The 23,050-nt window shown below is 34.8% G+C and overlaps 1 protein-coding gene and 1 pseudogene across 1 annotated transcript; one reads left to right on the top strand and one right to left on the bottom strand.

The window, feature by feature from the left end:
- LOC109707407 lies at positions 1,765 to 10,456 on the bottom strand (annotated as a pseudogene).
- LOC109707006 (wall-associated receptor kinase 2-like) lies at positions 16,342 to 20,529 on the top strand. Its single transcript, XM_020228036.1, has 3 exons — positions 16,342 to 17,285; positions 17,731 to 17,901; positions 19,149 to 20,529. Exons 1-3 carry the CDS (start codon positions 16,385 to 16,387, stop codon positions 20,321 to 20,323), a joined length of 2,247 nt encoding a protein of 748 aa, XP_020083625.1. The 5' UTR covers positions 16,342 to 16,384; the 3' UTR covers positions 20,324 to 20,529.

Below are 23,050 nucleotides of genomic sequence, written 5' to 3'. Positions count from 1 at the left end.
GAACACTATCTTAATTTACTATGCATTTTTGTACTTCAAAAATAATCTTAATTAACTTGATTATAATATTATGTTAGTTACAGAAGTAGCATATAATGAATAAAAAGGGAGATATTTAAATAGAAAGGAGTTTTTACGGATAATTTGTTAGTGTTTCCTTCATCTAAACTGAATCCTGAAGAAATGATATGAGATAGGGCAAAACACGAAACTTCTTCATTCAATCCCAATTTTTGAGAATGTTTTGGGTTTCAGTTGAGTCGTTTATTTCTTCACCTACATAAAAATGAAAAAGCCTAAATTACATGATCCTCCCTTGCCTTTTTTGCCACGTGTATATCTTGATTACCCTCTGGTAGGAGTGTAAAGTGGACCATGCTGAGCTCGCATTATTCGGGCCAAAAATCTGGGCGACTGGGCCGAACATCCGGCCCACTACTGCCCTCAGGTCTGGAAGGCACGGGTCGTGCCGGGCAGGACCATCTGCTTAATTTTTTTATTTTTTTAAATATAAAAAGATTAAATCATTTCTATTTAAACCGATATTTTGACAAAAAAATTTAAAATATATAAAACTAATGTAATGGGTCAGGCCCAGAGTGGCCCAGTGTAATGGATCAGGCCAAGCTGATTTGGTTACTGTAGCATCCATGCCCTGCTCCAGCCCGGCCTGTGGTTGTGCCGAGCAGGGTGACCCACGGGTCGCCCGACCCGTTTAACATCCCTACCCTCTTGTATAAAATTTTGCTTTAATTTGAATCTTGTATTTTACCACTATTTCAAATAGGCTCAAAAGTTTGGGATGCCGTTAAATTTGGATGTAAAACTTTACTATAGCTTTATGATTTAACAACAATCTAAGTTACAACTTACATAATATATCTAGCTTAAGTATCAAGAACTTTTCTTAATTAAAACTATCGAGATTAGCTATTCGTTGGATGATTTATTACATATAATTGTATTTCATTGAATATTATAATCATTATCGGCCAACTCATTTTACAAAATTGTACTTTCAAATTTAGTGACCATCAAAAAAATTCTTAGATCTATTCAACGTAATGGTAAAGTGCATGGTTTTAATCGTTTTTTTTTTTTATTTTGCAAAAAGATAATTGACTATTTGTAGACTACCCAAAGGTACAAAATTATTTTTATTCGCATTTTCCTTCAAAATAAGGCAAACAACCAGACTCAAAAATTACTTCTATAAAAGCCACTTTTTCAAAAGTACTTTTCTTTTTACACTTCAACAGTTTATGGACTAAAGAGAAAAACACAAACGGCTTAAGCCCGAGCTTTTTTTTCTTCGACATGTGTAGAAACCAAATATTTGAGTTTTCTACACGCCTAAAATCGCACAACTACTATCATATAAGAGAAAAATAAAAAAGTAGAAAACTCACAATAACAAGCTGAAACAACTCTAAATACGAATTCAATCAACTTCACAAAGAGTACCAAATACGACCTGTTCATGACCACGGAAAGTGAATTCAATCCTATCTTCTTTGTTTGAAAAATGCGCAATGGAAAGGGATGCTAGTCGGCTCGGCTCTATAAAAGAAGAGCTAACTGGGTACGCAACTAAAAATCACCACATAAAAATTTTAACAAAAAACACTTTATAATAAAATGTTCACATGAGAGGAAAAGAGATAGATTAGAGGTCATCCATCTCAAGTTGACCTAACAAAACCTACAAGTATGGATCCCCCGTCACACTTCTCTTACTCTTGAGAGAGACACCACACACTAGAATGAAGAAAAAGAGGTTAATTTTCTCTATCACTACTAGACTCTTATTAAACTCATGTAGCCTAACTTGACTCACGTAACCCAAAAAAAGCCACATGACTCAAACCTAACTCAAAAGAGTAATAAAGACTAATTTAAAATTACATCAAATCGATTGACACAAATACATTTATTAATTCTAGCACAACCGAAAGAAATAAAAATAAGTTTAGTACTAATTTTTAACGCGGGCGGTAGAACATACCCCAAGTAAAAATCTTGAGAGTGTATTCTCTATCATGTCTAATGTGAGAAACACTTCTTATATATCATCTAGATTCTATACTCATCTTTTCTCAAAACAGAAAAGATTCTATACTCATCCCAACTTCCTGCTCTAAGCTATGGTAAATTGTGGCATCTCCCAGATCATGATCATAGCCGAATGACGCAACGGGTTTATGGTGTTCCAAACAGTTTTGCTTCAGCTTTCTCAATCTACCAAGCTCTTCTGCTACATCTTTCATCGAAGGCCTCTCTTCTCTTTTGATGCTTAAGCAAGTTCTCGCAAGTGCAGCAACTGCTTCAATTAGCTCAAGTTCCTCATCATCTTTAATATGATCATCAAGAAGTTCGTAAAGACCATTCTCCTGCATAGCAACTAGGAATTTCGACGAAAGGCTCCTCTCTTCTTCAGGCCCTTCCAAAGAAATCGCATTTTTACCCGTGAGGAGCTCTAGTAGAACTACACCGAAGCTATAAACATCACTCTTATGCGTCAATTCGTATGTTTGCATGTATTCTGGGTCTAAATAACCTAGAGTTCCTTGCACCAAAGTGACATACTGGACCTCATTCATTGGTGCTGGCCTCGACGCTCCGAAATCAGCCACCTTAGCCATGAGACGGTCGTCTAGAAGAATGTTGGCCGGCTTGACATCTCCATGAATTATCGGAGGCAATGCTGATGAGTGCAAGTACGCAAGTGCTTCTGCAGACTCCGTCGCTATTCGCAGACGTGTTTCGAAGGTGACAAGGACTCTCGGGCTCTTTCCATGCAGTAAGTGCGACAAGGTCCCCTTCGGAACGAATTCGTACACCAATATAGGGACTTCCACTTCCAAACAGCATCCGAGTAGCTTAACGACATTTTTGTGGTTGATCTGGGCAAGAATTATCATCTCCTTTCCGAATTCCTTCTTTTGTTTTTCGTTAATAATCTTTGCTCTTTTTATGGCTACGACACGATCGTCTTTTAGAACTCCCTTGTAGACCATACCGTTTCCGCCATGTCCGAGGATGTTGCTCATGTCGAAGTTGTTCGTTGCTTCTTCGAGCTCTTCTTTCGTGAATATCGTGAAAGCAAGCCCTTGTTTCTTTCCCATTTCTTCCAACAACAACCTGCCTCCGTGCTGTTGAAAGTATTTTTCTTTAACATCCGTAAGCTTTTTTCTTTCACATATGATGTATATGCATAATGGGATAACCGTAAGAGTGACAAAACAAGCGCTGACGCCTGCAAACAAATTAAAGCCGAACGAATATAAATATAAAATGAATTCATATTCTAATTGTAAATGATCTTTAATTTCCAGGAGCTAGTAGGTTTAGGACAAACCTGTAGCCACCTTCATAAGCAGTGTACGATCGGGATTGCATGTTCCTCTTTTGTAAGGGTTTTCTTTTGTACCTATCGGGCAGTGACACGTGAAATTTCCTTGCGTATTTTTGCAACGCCCAGGGCATGGATTTGCATCCTTATTTGCACACTCATCAATGTCTGAATATAAGGTGGCATACAGTTGCATGTCATTAGAAATATAATATAGTTAAAAATACAATAGTTATAAATATACATATTTATTTGATTAGATGTAGTAAGAAATGCTAGTTGTCATTATAGATAATTCGTCTGATTGTATTCAGTTGAAAATTATTTTTTTAAAAATTTATTATTTTATATATAAAGTGGAAAGATTACCTTCATTGTAGAAAAAAAAAATTTGTTTAAAAAATGATTATGAAAATAAGCTTTTTTTTTGTTTATAATTACTCTCTCTGGCAGTTGTCTACGGTCAATTTGGATTAGTTCCAACTGCTACAATAAGATATTCTCATGGAATTACAGCTGTAATACAATCATAACTAAATACAACCAATTAAATAGCTCCTAATTGTAACTAGAAAAGTCTATTTGTGCATAACTATCATAATTCCAAGTAAGAAATCTTATTGCAAGAAATCAAATTCCACTTGTTTGAAATTTGTAATAGAAGATTTACTAAGCATTACTTAATTCATATGTTTTATTTTTTTTAGATTTCTTGAAATGCCCTGCTTTCCGTTCCTCACCACACGTACGTCTACCGTTGATAACTCCAAATCTGAGATCAAAATCCTACTATAGTATATTAGCTCTGCTGCTCTTCGGCCCTAAGCTAGTTTGGAATTATGACGTCTAAAAACATCCCTCTTTATATTTTAAAATTCTCATATAATTAATTAGAAAGTATTCAGTTTTCACTGTCAATTCATAATAATGGAGGCCGACAGTATTTAAGAAAGTTGGCTAAAAATTTGAAGGTTTATATGGGAGGTCTAATGTTGAAAGTATAGTTTTTTTATATTTCTAGCTGAATTTGTGCTTTAAAAAAAAAAAAAAAANTAGCTCAATTTCATCATCATCTATAATCTGATCATCAAGAAGTTCGTAAAGACCATTCTCCTGCATAGCAACTAGGAATTTCGACGAAAGGCTCCTCTCTTCTTCGGGCCCTTCCAAAGAAACTACGTATTTACCTGTGAGGAGCTCTAGTAGAACTACGCCGAAGCTATAAACATCACTCTTATGCGTCAATTCGTATGTTTGCATGTATTCTGGGTCTAAATAACCTAGAGTCCCTTGCACCAAAGTGACATACTGGACCTCATTCATTGGAGCTGGCCTCGACGCTCCGAAATCAGCCACCTTTGCCATGTGACGATCGTCTAGAAGAATGTTGGACGACTTGACATCTCCATGAATTATCGGAGGCGACGCTGATGAGTGCAAGTACGCAAGTGCTTCTGCAGACTCTGCCGCTAGTCGTAGACGAGTTTCGAAGGTGACACGGATTCTCGGGCTCTTGCCATGCAATAACTAGAACAAGTTCCCCTTCGGAACGAATTCGTACACCAACATAGGGACTTCCACTTCCAAACAGCATCCGAGTAGTTTAATGACGTTTTTGTGGTTGATTTGGGCAAGAATTATCATCTCCTTTCCGAATTCCTCCTTTTGTTTTTCGTCAATAATTTTTGCTCTTTTTATGGCTATGACACGATTGTCTTTTAGAACTCCCTTGTAGACCGTACCGTTTGCGCCATGTCCAAGGATGTTGCTCATGTCGAAGTTGTTTGTTGCTTCTTCGAGCTCTTCTTTTGTGAATATCGTGAAAGCAAGTCCTTGTTTCTTTCCGATCTCTTCCAACAACAGCCTGCCACCGTGTTGTTGAAAGTATTTTTCTTTAATATCTGTAAGCTTTTTTCTTTCACAAATGATATATATGCATAAAGGGATGATCGTAAGAGTGACAAAACAAGCGCTGACGCCTGCAAACAAATTAAAGCCAAACAAATATAAATATAAGATGAATTCATATTCTAATTGTAAATGATCTTTAATTTGCAGGAGCAAGTAGGTTTAGGACAAACCTGTAGCCACCTTCACAGGCAATGTAAAAATGGGATTGCATGTTCCATTTGTACCTTTCCGGCAGTGACACGTGAATCGTCCTGGCGTATTTTTGCAATGCCCAGGGCATGGATTTGTATCCTTATTTGCACACTCATCAATGTCTGAATATAAGGTGGCATACAATTGCATGTAATTAGAAATATAATATATATAGTTAAAAATACAATAGTTATAAATATACATATTTATTTGATTAGATGTAGTAAGAAATGCTAGCTGTCATTATAGATAATTTATCTGATTGTATGCAGTTGAAAATTATTTTTTAAAAAAATTTATTGTTTTATATATAAGTGGAAAGATTACCTTCAGTGTGGAATAAAATATATTTTTTGTTTAAAAAGTGATTATGAAAATAAGCTTATTTTTTGTTTAAAATACTCTATCCGGCAGTTGCCTAAGGCTAATTTGGACTAATTCCAATTGTTACATTTAAATCTCCTCATGGAGTTATAGCAGTAATACGATTGTAACTAAATGCAACTAAATGGCTCCTAATTGTAACTAGAAAAGTCTATTTGTGCATAACTATCATAATGCTAAGTTAGAAATCTTATTGCAAGGAAACAAATTCTACTTTTTTGAATTTTCTAATTTAGAAGATTTTCTAAGCATTACTTCATATATTTTATTTTTTAGATTTCTTGAAATGCCCCAGTTTCCTTTCTTCACCGAACTTATATACCGTCAATGAGTCCAAACCTGAGACCAAGCCCCTACTATAATATGTTAGCTCTGCAGCTCTTTGGGCCTAATTAATTAGTTTGGAATTGCGATGTCTAAAAACATCCTTCTTTATATTTTAATTAAAATACTCATATAATTAGAAAGCATTCAGTTTTCACCGTCAATTCATAGTAATGGAGGCTGATTGTATCTAAGATAGATGGCCAATTGATTGAGGGAAATGCTTGGAATAGCCCACTTTTGAATATCACATTATATTGTCGATAGGTTGGCTACGTATAAGGAGAAAGATAAGAGTTTAGAGTTTTAGCTTATAAAGATAATACTTAGAATTTAATAATAACAAAGAGTTTAGAGTTTAGAATATAATGATGGTATATATTTAGACTTTAATAATAATATTTAGAATTTAATAATTAATGACTAAAGTATAATATTAATATTACTATCTTATCAACAATATTTTAAGGTACACTTGGGGGTATCTGTAAGAGCACTCATCGATTAATTTAGGCATATTCCGTCCCACTAAAACCTCAGCCTTCGTAACTCCAGTTACTCCACAGCAAATGCTTATAGTATTTTTTTTTATTTTATTAAAAATTTATGAGTTATCCATAAACTTAACAAGTATTTTTTTATTTTATTAAAAATTTATGAGTTATCCATAAACTTTTGGTTTAGTGAATAGTAAACTAAATTAATCACTAGTGCATGAATATGGACCCAAAAGTTAAATGGTATATTATTCAACTACTTTTAAAAACTATTAATTAACTAGAGTCGAGTTGGAATGCTTCTTAAAAATATCAGAACTTTGATGATTCTAATTTTTTAGTCCTTTTATCTATCATTTTGGTCATTAAATTAAAAATCAATAATAATGATTACTTGTAGGGTCTATAATTGTGCATGATTAAGGGACGTAAACATTGATCTAATGGCGAAAAAGGGTATAGCACTATATTTTGGTGCTTTTAAAAGCGCCCTATATAGCCAAACTCTAATTAAGTATTCATCTCAAGTAATTATCATTTAATTTTTAATACATGCATACCAACTTAGGAAACTAGAGATTTAATTTTTAATGGTCGGTCTGTTTAGCTCGCTTTTTTTTTTTTTTTTTTTTTTTTTTGAGAGATAGGTAGCACGCTACTCGCTTCGTTTATTTCATTTAGAAATAAACTTAGCTGGAAATGTGAATCAACTAGGATTCGAACTTGGGTCTTGGATACCAACCATCAAACTCTTTGCCAGTTGCTCTAAGGACTGTTTAGCTCGCTTTTGTTTTCACTTGTAGGTAGTGCGACTATTAGATGCAAAATTTACAATATTTTCTGAAGTAGATAATAGAATATAATTCTAAGTTTCATAATTAAAAGAATTAATTTAGTTCTTCAAATTTTACTGTAGAAGTAAGCTGTTCAATTATAATTTGATATTGCATTCTTTCTAAGGAAGTTATTCAAAAAGCACTGTAGCATATGAGACCAAACTAATCTATTAAAGAGAATTAATGCTAGGGTTCAGCCCACATTGGACTATAATTCTATAATTTTGGTCATTTAAATTAATGGAAGCTTATTATACTAGTTTTATTATCTTTCTTACACAAAATCAAAGAGAAATAGTAAATCGACAACCCAAAAAGAAAGGGTTAATTACACCAATAATCCCTAACCTTTACACTATTTTTCAATTTGGTCCCCAATCTTTTTTTTTTTGCAATCAAGTCCCTAATCTTTTGATTTCATTTCAATTAAGTCCCAGCAGTTAGATAATAGTTAAAATTGACGAAAAATGCCACGTCAGCTCCACGTCAGCGTCACGGAGGCGCTATGTCAGCGCCACGATGGCGCTGTGTCAGCGAATTGCAAAAAAGAAAAAAGGTTGGGGACCAAATTGAAAAATAGTGCAAAGGTTGAGGACCAATGGTGTAATTAACCCATTAAATTTATAAATTCAAAAAAAAATTTAATTTAAGATTTAAATTTTAAATTTAAATTTAAATTTTGAATTCAAATTTAAATTGGAATTCAAATTACGATTTTGTATTTAATTTTAAATTTTAAATTTTAAATTCAAATTTACATTTGGAATTCTAAATTCTAATTTAATTTCAAACTTCGATTTGAAATTTCAAATTCAAAATGTGAATTTGAATTCGAAGTTTAAATTCAAATTTAGAATTGAAATCAAATCTTAAATTCAAATTTAAATTTTAAATTCAAATTTAAAATTTAAAATCAAAATTTTGAATATGATTTTAAATTTAAATTCATATTTTAAATTTAAATTTCGGTTTCAAAACTTTTATTTAAAATGTAAATTGAAATATCAAAATCAAAATCAAAATTTTAATTTGAATTCAAAATTTAGATTCAATTAAAAATTTAAATTTAAAATTTGAATTTCAATTCAAAATTTTAATTCAGTTTTAAATTCAAATTCAAAATTCTAATTTCTCGTTAGTTTAAAATTTTAATTTTAATATTATTTTTGAATTTAAATTTAAAATTTTGATTTTTTTTTTTTAGAGACTAAAATGAAAAATGTGCAAAGTTTAGGGATCTAATCGACATGCAAAAGATTGCCGGATAGGCGCTGACGTGGCGATTCCGTTAATTTTAATATTTTTTTAACGGTTGGGATCTAATCGTAATAAAATCAAAAGATTAGGAACTATCAATGTAATTAACCCCAAAAAGAATTGTAGGACTACAATCTTTTTTTTAATTCTAGAGTTACAATCCTAGCTCCAGGGTTTATACAATCTTTTTTAAATTTAAAAATTAAAGAAAAAAATGATACGGCTAGGTGGGAGACTAGGATTGCAAATCCTGAATTAAAAAGATTTTTGGGTTGTAAACTTAGGGAGCATTTGGCTCCTGAAAAAACGTGAAAAGCTATTTTCTAAAAAAATATTCTTTTTTATGAATAATTCTATTATTCATAATTTTTTTGGGGGGGGGAGGGGGAATAAAAGAAAACCTAATTTTTTGTAAAATTCAAAAAAAAAAAGTTAAAAATAAAATGAGAGAAAAATAATTTTTCAGTCAAAAAATTATTTTCAAAAATATGTTTCGAATACCTTATCCGTTGGAAAATTATTTTTAAACATATGTTCGGAAAATAACGCATAGGGGTCGTTCTGAGAACGCTTCCCGGAAAAAGCTTTCTCAAAGAGTCAGGCGGTGCGGCAAAACCAATTAAACGGCCGGGGCCAAAGAGGGGCAAAGAAAGATGCATGCAAACCTTGGCACCCATTTGCTAGATAAGGATTGCCTTCATAGCCCTGTGAGCAATTGCATAGATAGCCGGGGCCGTTGGGGGAGTCGACGCACACGCTGTTGTCGCTGACGCAGGCGTAGGAGGTCCGGTTTCGCCGGGCCTTCCGGCACGTCTTGTTTCCTGCAGCCCAGTCGAGCACCACCTGCAGCTTTCTGTCGTGCAGCGCACGCGTCGTGACGTAGGAGGTGTTGAATTCGAAGGCGCTTTCCTCCACCAGCACGGCGTAGCCGCACGGGCTGAATGGGTACGTGTCGGAGCCGTTGAAGCCGCCGTCGAACGAGACTTCATAGTAGTTGATCCCCTTTGGGATGGCCGTCTGGCAACAGCCGATGCCCGAGCACGAGCCGTTGGTCAAGCTCTTATTGTCCGCACACAAGGAGACGCACCCGGTCGCGTACCTGACCGCTGTGTAGCTGTCGGCCGCGTCGCTGTCCGCCGCGTCGCCCATTGCGATGTAGGCCAGTGTATCACAGCCGATGGTTGTAAACTTGTTGAGGGTGCTGGAGAACCGGTACGGCGACGCCGTGAGGTCGATATTCCAGTCGTCGTCGTCCGTCACAGTGCCGCTCGTAGCGTTGTAGCACTGGCTCGACACATGGTTGAAGATGCGAGCCTGACCCAACGATAAAGAAATGTTCAAGAACTCGATGTTGTTCAGGAAGGGCTTGGGGGTGCCGTTGCTCAAGGTGCAGTTGAGTGTGAAGCCCTCCCTCGAGCAGCTGGGGCCGATGCCGAACGGATACGGGATCTCGACGTCGCCGCAGCGTTGTGGGCACCTGTGCGAGGCATTGGTTGGTGCTAAGGCGGATGCGAGCTGCAATGTCAGGAGTTGAAGCAGAAACAGTCCCCAGATCAGAACAGCAATTCCTCCGGTGGTAACACAGTTTTTCTTAGGCTCCATAGTTTTAGTTTCCTCTCTCTCTCTCTCTCTCTCTCTCTCTCACTTTCTCTTTCTCTTTGGATTCAACTTGTTCTACGATTCCTGTTTGATATAGCTAGAGCGAAGGGGTCCTTCTTATAGGGCTAATGGTTAGACCACCATGCACTACCGAAGATTAACTACGACTCATTCAACAACTTATTTTTTTTCTTTTTTTTTTTTTTTTTTTTTTTTTTTTTTTTTTTTTTTTTTTTTTTTTTTTTTTTTTTTTTTTTGACTATAATTCGGAAGCGACCTTCAGAAGTCGAGCTCTGTAGACGTAGAGTTTTCACATGTTTTACACGAGGGTAGATTACACTAGCTAGTGGTTCCCAACCTTTCTCGGGAATTTTATTATTATTATTATTATTATTATTATTATTATTGTTATTATTATTATTATTTGTTATTGAGTTTCTATTCTCTATCCGGTATTTTAATTGGGTTCCTAGCGTCTATTCTCCAGATTATTTTGACCCAAGTTGACATGTGTGAACAACCACTTCTAGAAAAGGTGGTGTATGATTTAATATTATTACGTAATATATTTATATCGTGTGACTAACGAAAAAATACCACTTTTAGGATAAGATATTGTATGATTTGGGGTGCATAATTAAGGAGCATTGCTTTTTAATATAAAACCATTATCTTATTCTAAGTGAACAATGGTATATGCGCGTCCCAACAATGAATGCAAATGTTATATTTTTGTATGCGAGAGCTAATTTTTTTCACATTGATTTTATCAATCAATTTTGCTAATATTAAAAGTCCAAAAGCAGTGTTTAAACTAATTAAGGGTGTAAGATTTCTATCAAACTTTTGAATGTACAAATCATATTCTCTTCTTAGTTAGATCCTTAACTATCGCACATATCACAGTAAAATTACTTTAAGGCATATTTTCAGGGGCTGAGCCAATACATTCCTATCGGAATTAGAAACAATAGTACACGAATCAAATTAAAGGCTCACTAAGAAAGATTTTGATGTGACAAAATCTTTCTAATATGTTGTTAACGATATTAAGGTCCAAGTTACTATACTAAGGTATATATATATATAGCCCTTTTATATCAACTTCCATTATATGAGTACTGTGGTGTTACAACTTTTTTCTTTTTCTCATTATTAATGATCATTAATTGGATTCTAAGATTATTATCATTAAAAGAGCTAATATTGAATATTAAATTTTGTTATTGTATATATACGTAGAAATTCTCGATGGCGACAGGTCTAAGATGGGACTAAGAATTTGCTTAAATTTTGTTAAAATTTATTTTTTTAATAGTAAAATTTTGATACCCTAGATTCCTATGTGACAATATTTAGGATTATATATTATTTTAACAGTTAGTTTAATGTTATTCGGTTGCATATTTTAGAGATTGATATTATATATTGTTTTACACAGAATAGATTATTATTACTATTGAACTTAAAAGTATATTTTGTTTCACTAAAATTAACTTTCATGAAATAAAAAAAGAAACACGGGGAGAGAGAAAGCAATTTTTGAATTTTTGTATTTTATAAGATTAGAAGATGTCATGAAAATATTGTTTAAAATAAATCGCTACACCATGTTTTCGTTTCTAATTATAAATAGAGCCAATAATGCGAGAAAGAATTAACGGGGTGTTTGGTTTGGTGTAAAACAAATAAAAAAATTATTTTCAGTATGAAAAAAATATTTTTTTTGCTTATTTAGTTTGATGTAAAATAATTTTTTCATAAAAATAATTTTACGGATTTAGAAAAAAATTAAGTTTTCGCTTTCCGTTGATTTTTCGGCGGAAAACAAAAAACTCTAGAACAGTCTCACTTGCCTTCTCTTTCTCTTTATTATATTAATATACTATTATATATGTGAGATCCCGAATAGTTCTATATATATATATATAAGATATAATAGAACTAAAATTCTTAATCCGGCATAAGCATTTTGGGCATTGGCTAGACCTAATAGATTAAGAGAGTTAAGCGTGTTATGACGAAAGTAGTCCTACGATAAATGACTCCCTGAGAAGTTGGGGCGTCATAATATAATATTTTATTTATAAATATATATCTATATAAGTCTGACTATGCTCCTTTCGGAAGCACCACTCACGTAGTGCTTCTAATTTTTTAATTTTTGAACCAACCTCTTTGAACATTTCTAATTCTTGAATTAATACTATTATCCTAAGAAACCACTAACATTATCCTAACCTACAATTCTTATTTCAAGGGTCAAAAAGTCAGAAGCACCCACTCCTTACGTACATATGCTTCTAATAGTATAGTAGTTCTACACTCTATATACTATATATATGTTATATTATGTGAGTTCGGCTATGGTGCTTGTAACAGCACCAAGCACTTGGTGCTTGTAAATTTTTTACTGTTAGATCTACGCCTTTGATCATTTTTATCCGTTAGATTATACTATTCAACCAGCCACCCACTCAACCCTAGAGGGCCCACATCATCCTAACCGCATATCCCTTAATACAAGGGCCGAAAATTTATAAGCACCAATGACTTAATACTTTCAAATGCATAAGAGCTCAATTCATATTATATATATATATACACATATATATTTTTATATATTATGTTTTATATATAATTTGTTATATAATATATATATTATATAACATAATTTTGAATACATAGTTTAATTTTGAATATATTTAAATTATAAATATAGATGATGATGATGATGATGGTTATAAAATATAGATATAAATTTAATTGTAATATATATAATAATATATATGGTCGTTAGTTATATAAATAATACTCATATAATATATAATAAAAAATTATATAAAAATATTTTTCATTTAAATTTTTTCTTTCAATGAAACAAACATGGCTGGAAACTATGCTTTTTTTTTTCTATAAATCAAACAATAAAAAATATAAAATTTTATTTCCACGGAAAAAATTTTCTATTGAAAATTATTTTTCACAGTTTCCGTTGAACCAAACAGACCGTAAGCAAAGGAGGATCTTAATCTAAACTTTTGGTATTCATTTGCAATTTTTTTATTTAATGAAATTAAACCAGCTGCATTAAAGATGGTGGAAGTTGCAAAAAATATGTATAAATAATGCACAATACATGGACATACAGAAGCATGATTTGCGTGTATGCAGTAATTGGTACCTTCACAATAACAATGATTGATCATTTCTCCTTTTTCTTTGTAGGAAGCTTCTGTATGACACATGCTTCTTTATATAAAGCTTCTTTAGAACAGTATATGCTCTTTATCGAAAGTTACTTAATAATAACAGCACATATGCCGTATAGAATAAGCAAGGGCGAAGGTGGGGAAAAGCAGGATAATGATGGCTAGCTAGCTTAATCACCCAAAGTTATTTTTATATCCATACATTTATCATAATCATTTTTCTACTTAAAAATATAGTTTACATAAAAAATTCACTAGATTTTGCATTTTTATAAAAATAAGTTATTGTTTTAATTTTTATAGATTCAATCTGAATTTTTAGTAAACTGTTCAGTTGCCCATATTCCTCTTATCTCTCTCCTTTCTTTCTCGGTCATCTCTCTTCGTTCTTTTCTACTGCTCTTCCTTTCTTCCTCCTTCTGTTTCATCTCCATCGTCCTCCAGCGGTAGCACAGTTTCAAGACAATGACAACATAATGCACTCTCCTCCTGTTCCTCTCTCATGCCGCTCCTTCCGACACCGACCGCTTTAAGGCGTGGCACCAACCTTCCTCTTCCTCGGCTTCGGTGTATGCGACCTCCTCACAGGATCGCTCCTTGCCCTCCACCGCAGGAGGAAGAAGGTTGGTGACGCGTACAATGGCTAGGGGTGTCAAAGAACCGAACATGAACTCAATTCTAGGAATATTATTTAATCCTAGGAGGGACCGCAATCATCCCAACTATATAATTCTTAATCAAAATGTCAAAAATTCGAAAACATCAAATCCTCTATATTTTCGATAGCATAGTAGTCCTACACTATATATATATATATATATATATATATATNAATTGGAGAGGAATCGTGGCCGATTGAGGTGGAAATAGCGGCGAATCGAAGGGGCTGCTGAGGAAGCTCAGGAAGAAGACAACAATGGCGAGGGGCAAAATGGTCATTTTACACACCGTAACCCCCCTGTGAACATTTTTCATTTTACAAGGGGGCAAAGTGTAGGTTTTTAAATGTCAGGGGGGGAAAGTGAAAAAGCGAGTTATTACAGGAGGGTTTTCTGTAATTTAGCCTATTTTAAAATATAAAAAAATTTGGACCAAATTGCCCTTCAAATAGTCATATTTTTTACTGTTGGGAAGAGCAATTTGGTCCAAAAGAGGATAAGATTGCTCCTCTCCCAAGGTCTGATACCTTAGGAGAGGGCTACGATTTTGGCACACCCTGGGAATATGCAGTAAATTAATTCTACTTTGACATGTAAGATAGTTAATTATTTAATTAAGAGAAAGTGTTACTTGTACGCTCAAAAGTTGAGAATAAATCTTATTCCTTTCATCTAAGAATTTAAATACTGTATTTCAATTTTAGTATTAGAAAAATTGTTCGATAAAATTAATGTGAAACAATTGGCCCAATCTCGTACAGACGAATATAAGATTTATATTTACTTTCAGATGTAGAAGTAGTATTGCTCAATTAAGAATAACATAATGGTTTTATATTAAAATAATATTTTTAGAAAATAAATTTAATAATTTTTGGTGGCATAAAAACTTTTAATTATATATTATTATTCCCATATATCAAATAATTGTGGAGTGAGTAGAGATTTTTTGTCTGAGAGATTTTATCAACGAAAACAGTCGTTCTCATCTTTTTTATGATTGCGAGTTCCACGGTTCTTGGTCAGACAAAATGCATGAAGACCCCCTCACTTATATTCAATTGTGAAAATTGTCCCTCAACTTATTATTAGCAGATTAATACTCTCTCAATTGTTTTAACTTTTTATGATTAAATGATTTTTATCAAATACATTAAAAATTTTATCAAAAGCAAGAGTAACTTTATCAAATTCAATATGTATAATTACTTCTAGAAAATAAAAGTACAATAACTAAAAATAACAACTAATAATGCCATTAATTTTTTTAAGAAAATAAATTTAATAACTTTGAAAAAAAAACACTCAAATAAAATAGAAAGTCTCAATAAAAAAAAAAGAACTTGAGGAGCCATTTTAGAATGCTCTAAAGGTGAGGGGGTATCCTTATAATTTACGAAGAGAAACTGTTGCATGCACCGGTACATAGGTAGACTTTATACACCACACATAAATATTTGATAATTCATATCCTACAACTAAAATCTAATTTACTTTTCCTCATATAAAGTACCTACAAAGATCTATTATTTATGCCTAAAGTAGTTTAAAAAATCGACAATATGAAAAGAATTATTATTTGATTTATAAAAAAATATATGTCCAAAATTTATTATTTTTATATGTATTTTCTTTGGAAAGGTGATATGTAATTAAGTATCTTTTAGATGTTTTCTGAAACCTCTATTATTGAGCTTTGATTAGGATGTGAATTATACTAACACACCAGATCTTGCAATAACATCTCATTCATTAGGTAATGATGTGAAATACTAACCTCCAATTCATGAAAAGATTTAGAATGTACCAGTTATATTGCTGATGTGTAATGTTATCAACCAATCAGATTGTTTCTCTTTGGTTTATCTATTTCATCGTAATTATTAAAAAATTATTTTTACAATATTTTTAATTAAAAAAAATATAATTGACTGTCAATAGATGATATGTTCGTGACTGATACATAATAGAATCTCTCTCAGCTAATTCAAGGTTTTAGATTATACTTTTAAGCGGTTGACTGACTTGTAGCAGTCAATCTTCGACAGTGATGGCCTAACCACTGGCTGTATATGAAGCATCGAAAGGTAGAATGAATACTCGAAGTTGTATCTGAAGAGAGAGAGAGAGAGAGAGAGAGAGAGAGCAACAATCTAATACTATGGAGCCTGAAGGAAACTTTGTTACCACGAGAATAGTTATTCTGTGGAGACTGTTTCTGATTCGGCTTCTGACATTGCAGCTTACATTCGCGTTAGCACCAACCAATGCCTTGCCCGGGTGTCCGCAACGCTGCGGCGACGTCGAGATCCCGTATCCGTTCGGCATCGGCCCCAGCTGCTCGAGGGAGGGCTTCACACTCAACTGCACCTTCAGCGACGGCACCTACAAGCCCTTCCTGAACAACATCGAGTTCTTGAACATTTCCTTCTTGTTGGGCCAAGCCCGCATCGCCAACGGGGTGTCGAGCCAATGCTACAACTCCAAGAACCACAGCCTGACGTATAACAACTGGCAGATGAACCTCGCGGCGTCGTCGCCGTACCGGTTCTCCAGCACCCTCAACAAGTTTACGACCGTCGGCTGCGATACGCTGGCCTACATCGCAATCAGCGACACGGCGCATAGATACCGGAGCGGGTGCGTCTCCGTGTGTGAGGACAAGGAGAGCTTGACCAACGGCTCGTGCTCGGGCATCGGCTGCTGCCAGACCGCCATCCCGAAGGGGATAGGATACTACGCCGTGCGGTTCGACGACAACTTCAATAGCTCCGACACGTACTGGTTCAGCCCGTGCGGCTATGCCGTGCTGGTGGAGGAAGGCGCCTTCGAGTTCAGCACCTCCTACGTCACGACGGGTGCGCTGCGCGGCAGAAAGCTGCCGCTGGTGCTCGACTGGGCTGTGAGAAACAAGACGTGCCGGCAGGCCCGGCGAAACACGACCTCCTACGCCTGCGTCAGCGACAACAGCGAGTGCGTCGACTCCGGCAACGGCCCCGGCTATCTATGCAATTGCTCAAAGGGCTATCAAGGCAATCCTTATTTACCACATGGGTGCCGAGGTTTGTATCTCTCTCCCTCTCTCTATAGAGAAGAGATTAACCAAAGTAGATCAGGGTGATATTTTGGATCATTTGGAAAAACTTCTTTTTCAGTTTTTTACTATGTGATTCCAAAAAAAGAAAGCTAGTATTTTTGAAAAACATATTTTTCAAATTTTATGAAAAATTTGTATTTTTATTTTCGGATTTTTTTTCAGAAAAATACAAATTCTAATCTTCATAAAATTTGGAAAACAACTTTCTAAAAAAAAAAGATTAGCTTTTTTTAAAGTCCAAATGAGAAAAAACGAAAAACAGAAATCTTATAAAGATAACACGAACCAAATATACCCTTATATGCAAAAGTCCGATAGGGTAAAGGATGCTTCCCAAGAGGGAGGGGGAATTATAATTGACTAGTAAGTTAATTTTTCCTGAGAATTTGGTGTTATGTATTGGGAAACAGATATTGATGAGTGTGCAAACAAGAATGGATCTTCTTGCTCTGGAGTTTGCCACAATACACAAGGTGGATACTGGTGTTCATGCCCACCTGGTACACATGGGAACCCATATAATGGAACCTGCTATCAGAACCAGAACCAGAAACTTCCACTAGCAGTGAAGCTGGCTACTGGTGAGATTTTTAGTTTTAATTTAATTTTTTATTTATATTTTTTTATGAGTGGTAAATCATATGAAACAATTATTGTTCTCAAAATACTTAAACTTTTAGAGTGCGATAGTTGTTTATATTCTTTAACATGGTATCAGAATAAGAGATTCTGAGTTCGAGACACGTAATGTTTCTAGCATAATTGATTTTCTACCATTTAATTCAAGTCCAAATTATACGTCTATCAAAACGTCTCGAGCCTAAATATATATATATATATATATATATATATAAAATTACAGTTAAGCTTAAAGCAAAACAGTTGTTTGATTTAATTTAACAGTGAATGTTAGGATTTGTGCCTAACAGCTCATTGAATAAAGAATTTTAAAGTACATGCCGTGATGGGATTTTGCCTACGCATGCTCCACCAAAAAGAGAAAGCAACATCTTGACTTGGAAGCTCTTCATTACCATATTTCATAGAAAACCCGGGTTAAATTTGTTCTGTGCCAGGCCGTGTAGGGCTGATGGGCCTACATCATAGGCCCAGTACGGCCCAAAATTTTGGACCGAACTGGGTGATACGGATTCTACAGTATTTGTCCCAGCCCATTTTACATCTCTATCAGAGTTTGTCTTTTTTTTTTTTGAGAAAAAAGTAGCCTGCTATCTGTTTCGTTTTATTTTTTTTAAGAAATAAACTTAGTTGAAAATGCGAATCAATTAAAATTCGAATTTAGGATCTTGGATACCAACCGGCTTGTTCTTTGCCACTTGCAGTAGGGACGGTCGATGAGTTTGTCAAATTATTGCTCTCGAACTATTGGTCACGTTCACAGAAAGAGAAATGCTAAGCCTACAAAGATGATATAGAAACACAACAAAGATAATATTTCGTGAGTACGATATCATTCTAAATGCGAAAGAATGGAAGGATTTCATTATCTCATAATATAGGGGACTTCTAAGTTCTAACAAGGACACAAAATTGGACTTAGACATAGTAATTTGATATGCCATGTTAGTCTTTTTCTTTTTTTTTTTTTTAAAAAAAAAAAAAAACCCCAGAGTGAAGGACACTTGTGGTGGGACTAGGACTAAAACTTTTCAAACGTTTGTAACTAATCAAACTTCAACAACCAAAATTAAAGTTGAGCAATATTCACTGGGACTGCAGAAAGTGTAATTAACTCATTCATATATCTATCCTGCCTATGGTCCTATATATGTTTGTTGTTGATCTGATGCTTTTGATCTAAATGCAGGCATTGGCATCAGCCTCCTCCTTATTCTAATTATCTTCTTATGTATTCATATCATATGTGAAAAGAGGAAGCTTATAAAAGTTAAAGAGAAGAACTTCCAAGAACATGGAGGTAAGCTATTATTGGAAGAAATCGGAAAGCAGCAGGGCCTTGGATTCAAGATATTTACAGAAGAAGAGCTCGAACAGGCGACAAACAAGTTTCACAGAAACAACATCCTAGGGCATGGAGGATACGGTACAGTGTACAAGGGAATTCTCAAAGACAATCGTGTTGTAGCCATAAAGAAAGCTAAGATTATTGGCGAAAGACAAAAGAAAGAATTCGGAAAGGAGATGCTTATTCTTTCCCAGATCAACCATAAAAACATAGTTAAGCTCCTCGGATGTTGTTTGCAGGTGGAAGTTCCCATTTTGGTGTATGAATATGTTTCCAATGGGACGCTATTCCAGTTGATCCATCGCAATAGCCATGGGATTCATTTATCTTTGGAGGCACGTCTGCGAATAGCTCTCGAGTCTGCAGAAGCACTTGCGTACTTGCATTCGTTGGCATCCCCTCCGATAATTCATGGAGATATCAAGTCCTCCAACATCCTTTTGGATGATCATTTTACGGCAAAGGTCTCCGATTTTGGAGCTTCTATGCTTGCTCCTAGGGATGAAGCTCAGTTTGTCACATTGGTGCAAGGGACTTGTGGTTATTTAGACCCGGAATACCTACAAACATATCAGTTGACTACTAAAAGTGATGTTTATAGTTTCGGTGTGGTTCTTTTGGAGCTCATCACCGGTAAGAAAGCACTATATTTTGAAGGAAACGAAGAAGAGACGAACCTTTCGTCAAACTTCTTATCTGCTATGAAGGAAAACCGCTTTGGTGAACTTCTTGATGACCGGATCAAGAACGATGAAGAGATGGAAAGGATCAGCGAAATTGCTCAACTAGCGAAAGCTTGCTTAAATGTCAAGGGAGAAGAGAGGCCCCTGATGAAGGAAGTAGCGGAGGAGCTCGACAGATTGAGAAAGATGAAGCAACATCCCTGGGATCAACATAGTAACCCCACAGAGATAGAGAGTTTGCTTAGCAATCCCTCGAGCTATTGTGGGGCAGAAATCACCAGCCATTACAGTTTAGAGAAGAAAGCTGTGCTAAATATAGAATCTGGACGTTGATCCTATTTGGTCAAATGCATGCCTAGCGACAAACTCCTATGTTCCTTTCATTATTATATTTATGTAAAGTTTTAAGTGTATTAGGGTAAAGTGTATGAATTATCCTATAGATCCATGTAATTTGAACTTAGACATAACATCTTTGAACTTTTAGATGTAATGCAGAAAAAGCAACTTTCAGATGCTACGCTATTAGCATTATTGCATTTCTTGCTCTCTAATGACTTCACATATGTACTAAATGCTGCTGTATGTCATCGATAGAGCTTGCTCAGTGCGCATGCCTGCAAAATCAGAGTGTGTTTCTGTTATATTTGGTTTGGATTCGTAGTTATCTAAATTGGAGTTAAATTCTAATCTAATTGGGATTGAATTTAATTTGGCATATATGGATTATAATTAGGAGTGTAATTCTAATTGAATTATAATTAGACCCTAGTTAAAAGACATGTATTATAAATACATGCTACGGCCAAATTAATCTTGCTGCGACCAAATTTGAGAAGCCATGCAAATGAATTAAGAGCATGTCGGTAGTTGTACAGATGGAGAAGTCGGATCTCTAATTAAGTGCCTAATTAAGTCCTCTGTTGAATCCAAGAAAATCGATTCTTGGGGCTGGTGGTCACGAACACAGCGGCAGCACATGCATTGCGGGGAGAGAGATAATTAGAGGCATTCACTAATTAATTAAGTCAACTAGCAGGAGGAGCCGTACGTCTTCTTTGGGTGAGCCGATCCATCCAATCCAATTCGATTTATTTGCTCCGTCTTTGTCCGTGGACGTAGGCCGTTGGCCAAACCACGTTAAATATCGGCGTGCTTTTTTCTCTTATCTTTTCTTTTTCTGTATTAAATTATTTTCTGGATCTATTTTTCGCCATTCTGATTTTAACAGTTTCAAGTATTACCAATGCAGAAAAGCCTCCAAGAACATCAAACTCACTTCTTGCTAGGCGGAGGCAGTTGTACAGATAATCATGTGGAGTCCTTAACCTAAATCTGATGCCGAAACTTAGAGGGACACGAAAATAGAACAAACACGATTCGATAAACACTTGGCCCGCCACAGAATCTACCATGTTGAACGCGCATTCACCATTATGTGGAATCCACTAAAGCAATGGTTGAGTAACACTTGCCATTGCAAGGACTCTACCAACTACAGCAATTAAGCAACACTCTTCTTACAAGAAATTTACCTAAAAACTAACCGTTCCTAGAGCAAGTGGCAAAGAGCTTGATGGTTGGTATCCGAGACCCAAGTTCGAATCCTAATTGATTCACATTTCAAGCTAAGTTTATTTCTAAATAAAATAAACGAAGCGGGTAGTGTGCTACCTATCTCTCAAAAAAAAAAAAANAAAAAAAACCTAAAAGATAGGAGCAAGATAAGAAAAAATCCTTCTTCCCATATTAAAGTAGAAAACTCAATTCAACCTTTTTTTTTTATTTTTATCATGAAATTACATATATATATTTCATAAAAGACCTTTCGATTTCCTCATTAACTCGTCATAATTTTCATAAAAACCTAAAAGACACTCCTAGAAAGAAGACACATATTATGCTAGAATATTTTAATTCTTTTTTGAGAAAACAAATAGACTCATAATAAAACTAAAGGCCACACAAACACTCAATTATTGAGTAAATGTTTCATCCACCAATTCCGCGGACGGTGTCAAAATCACTCTACGTTTATTTTTTTTTTAAAAAAAAAACCTAAATCATTGGTTGGTTTGTGTAAAGTCATGTGCAATGCATTATTTGTCATCACAAACAGGCAACGAAGGGTATCTAGAGGGCAACATTAGATCTTGAAAGAAATGTAAGGGTTAAATTGTCTAAGTTAAAAGTTGAAAGTGTCGGATTATTGACGCTAATCATTAATCCTAATAACCTCGAGTTGTTACAAAGAGAAGACCAATTCACTTAAAGCATAGTCACACAGTACTGATAGGTTTTGATCGTGACTCTGCCGATCTCGGTCTTTACCAAGTAGCTTGTAAGCTTTTATCGTGACTTGTCCATCCCGACCTCTACCGCTTATCGCGCAAACTTTAATTGTGACTCGGCTCAATTTGGTCTTACACAAGTGACAAAATATTTAATGATTGATAACCACGGTTCCAAATTTAAAGTTTTTATATTTATAGCTAAATTTATTTTTAAAAATAATAAACTAAGCAATAGCATCCTACTATTATTCTCTCTCAATAAAACAAAAAACCCTTATGCGAACTCAGACACGTACGCCCAAAACTTCGAAAAGACTCACACACTAAAATAATTCATAATATGTAGGATGGTGAGATTAAAGTTGAACACGATTCATCGAAAATTCGTTTCGGTGCATGAGGCGTATGAATGCACCGGGTCCAGGGAAGAGTTTCCCCAAGACCGTGAAGGATATATTATTATTATTTTTAATTAATTTAGGTTGCTGGAGGTGGACGCGATGGTCGTGATGAGTAGCGAATATCAAAGTTTGCTTTAATCACCGTCCAATCAATTCAGATAGAGACGTCGACGGTGGATCTCGCGCGGGAGCATACTCACCACACACTCCCTTAGGATAACCCTTTTTGCATATTCCAATTTTACCCCCGGCATCAGTGCATTTACACAATAATCTCATATATTTTTGTGATTTATATTTTTCATCAAAATGCACCAAAAACCCCCTAATCTTTAGGTCTTTGCAAACAAACACCTACAATTTAG

The sequence above is a fragment of the Ananas comosus genome, linkage group 3 (assembly GCF_001540865.1).
Source record: "Ananas comosus cultivar F153 linkage group 3, ASM154086v1, whole genome shotgun sequence".
NCBI lineage: Eukaryota > Viridiplantae > Streptophyta > Magnoliopsida > Poales > Bromeliaceae > Ananas > Ananas comosus.
Note: the sequence above shows the minus strand (reverse complement) of the source record. Positions and strands in the feature narration are given on the sequence as shown.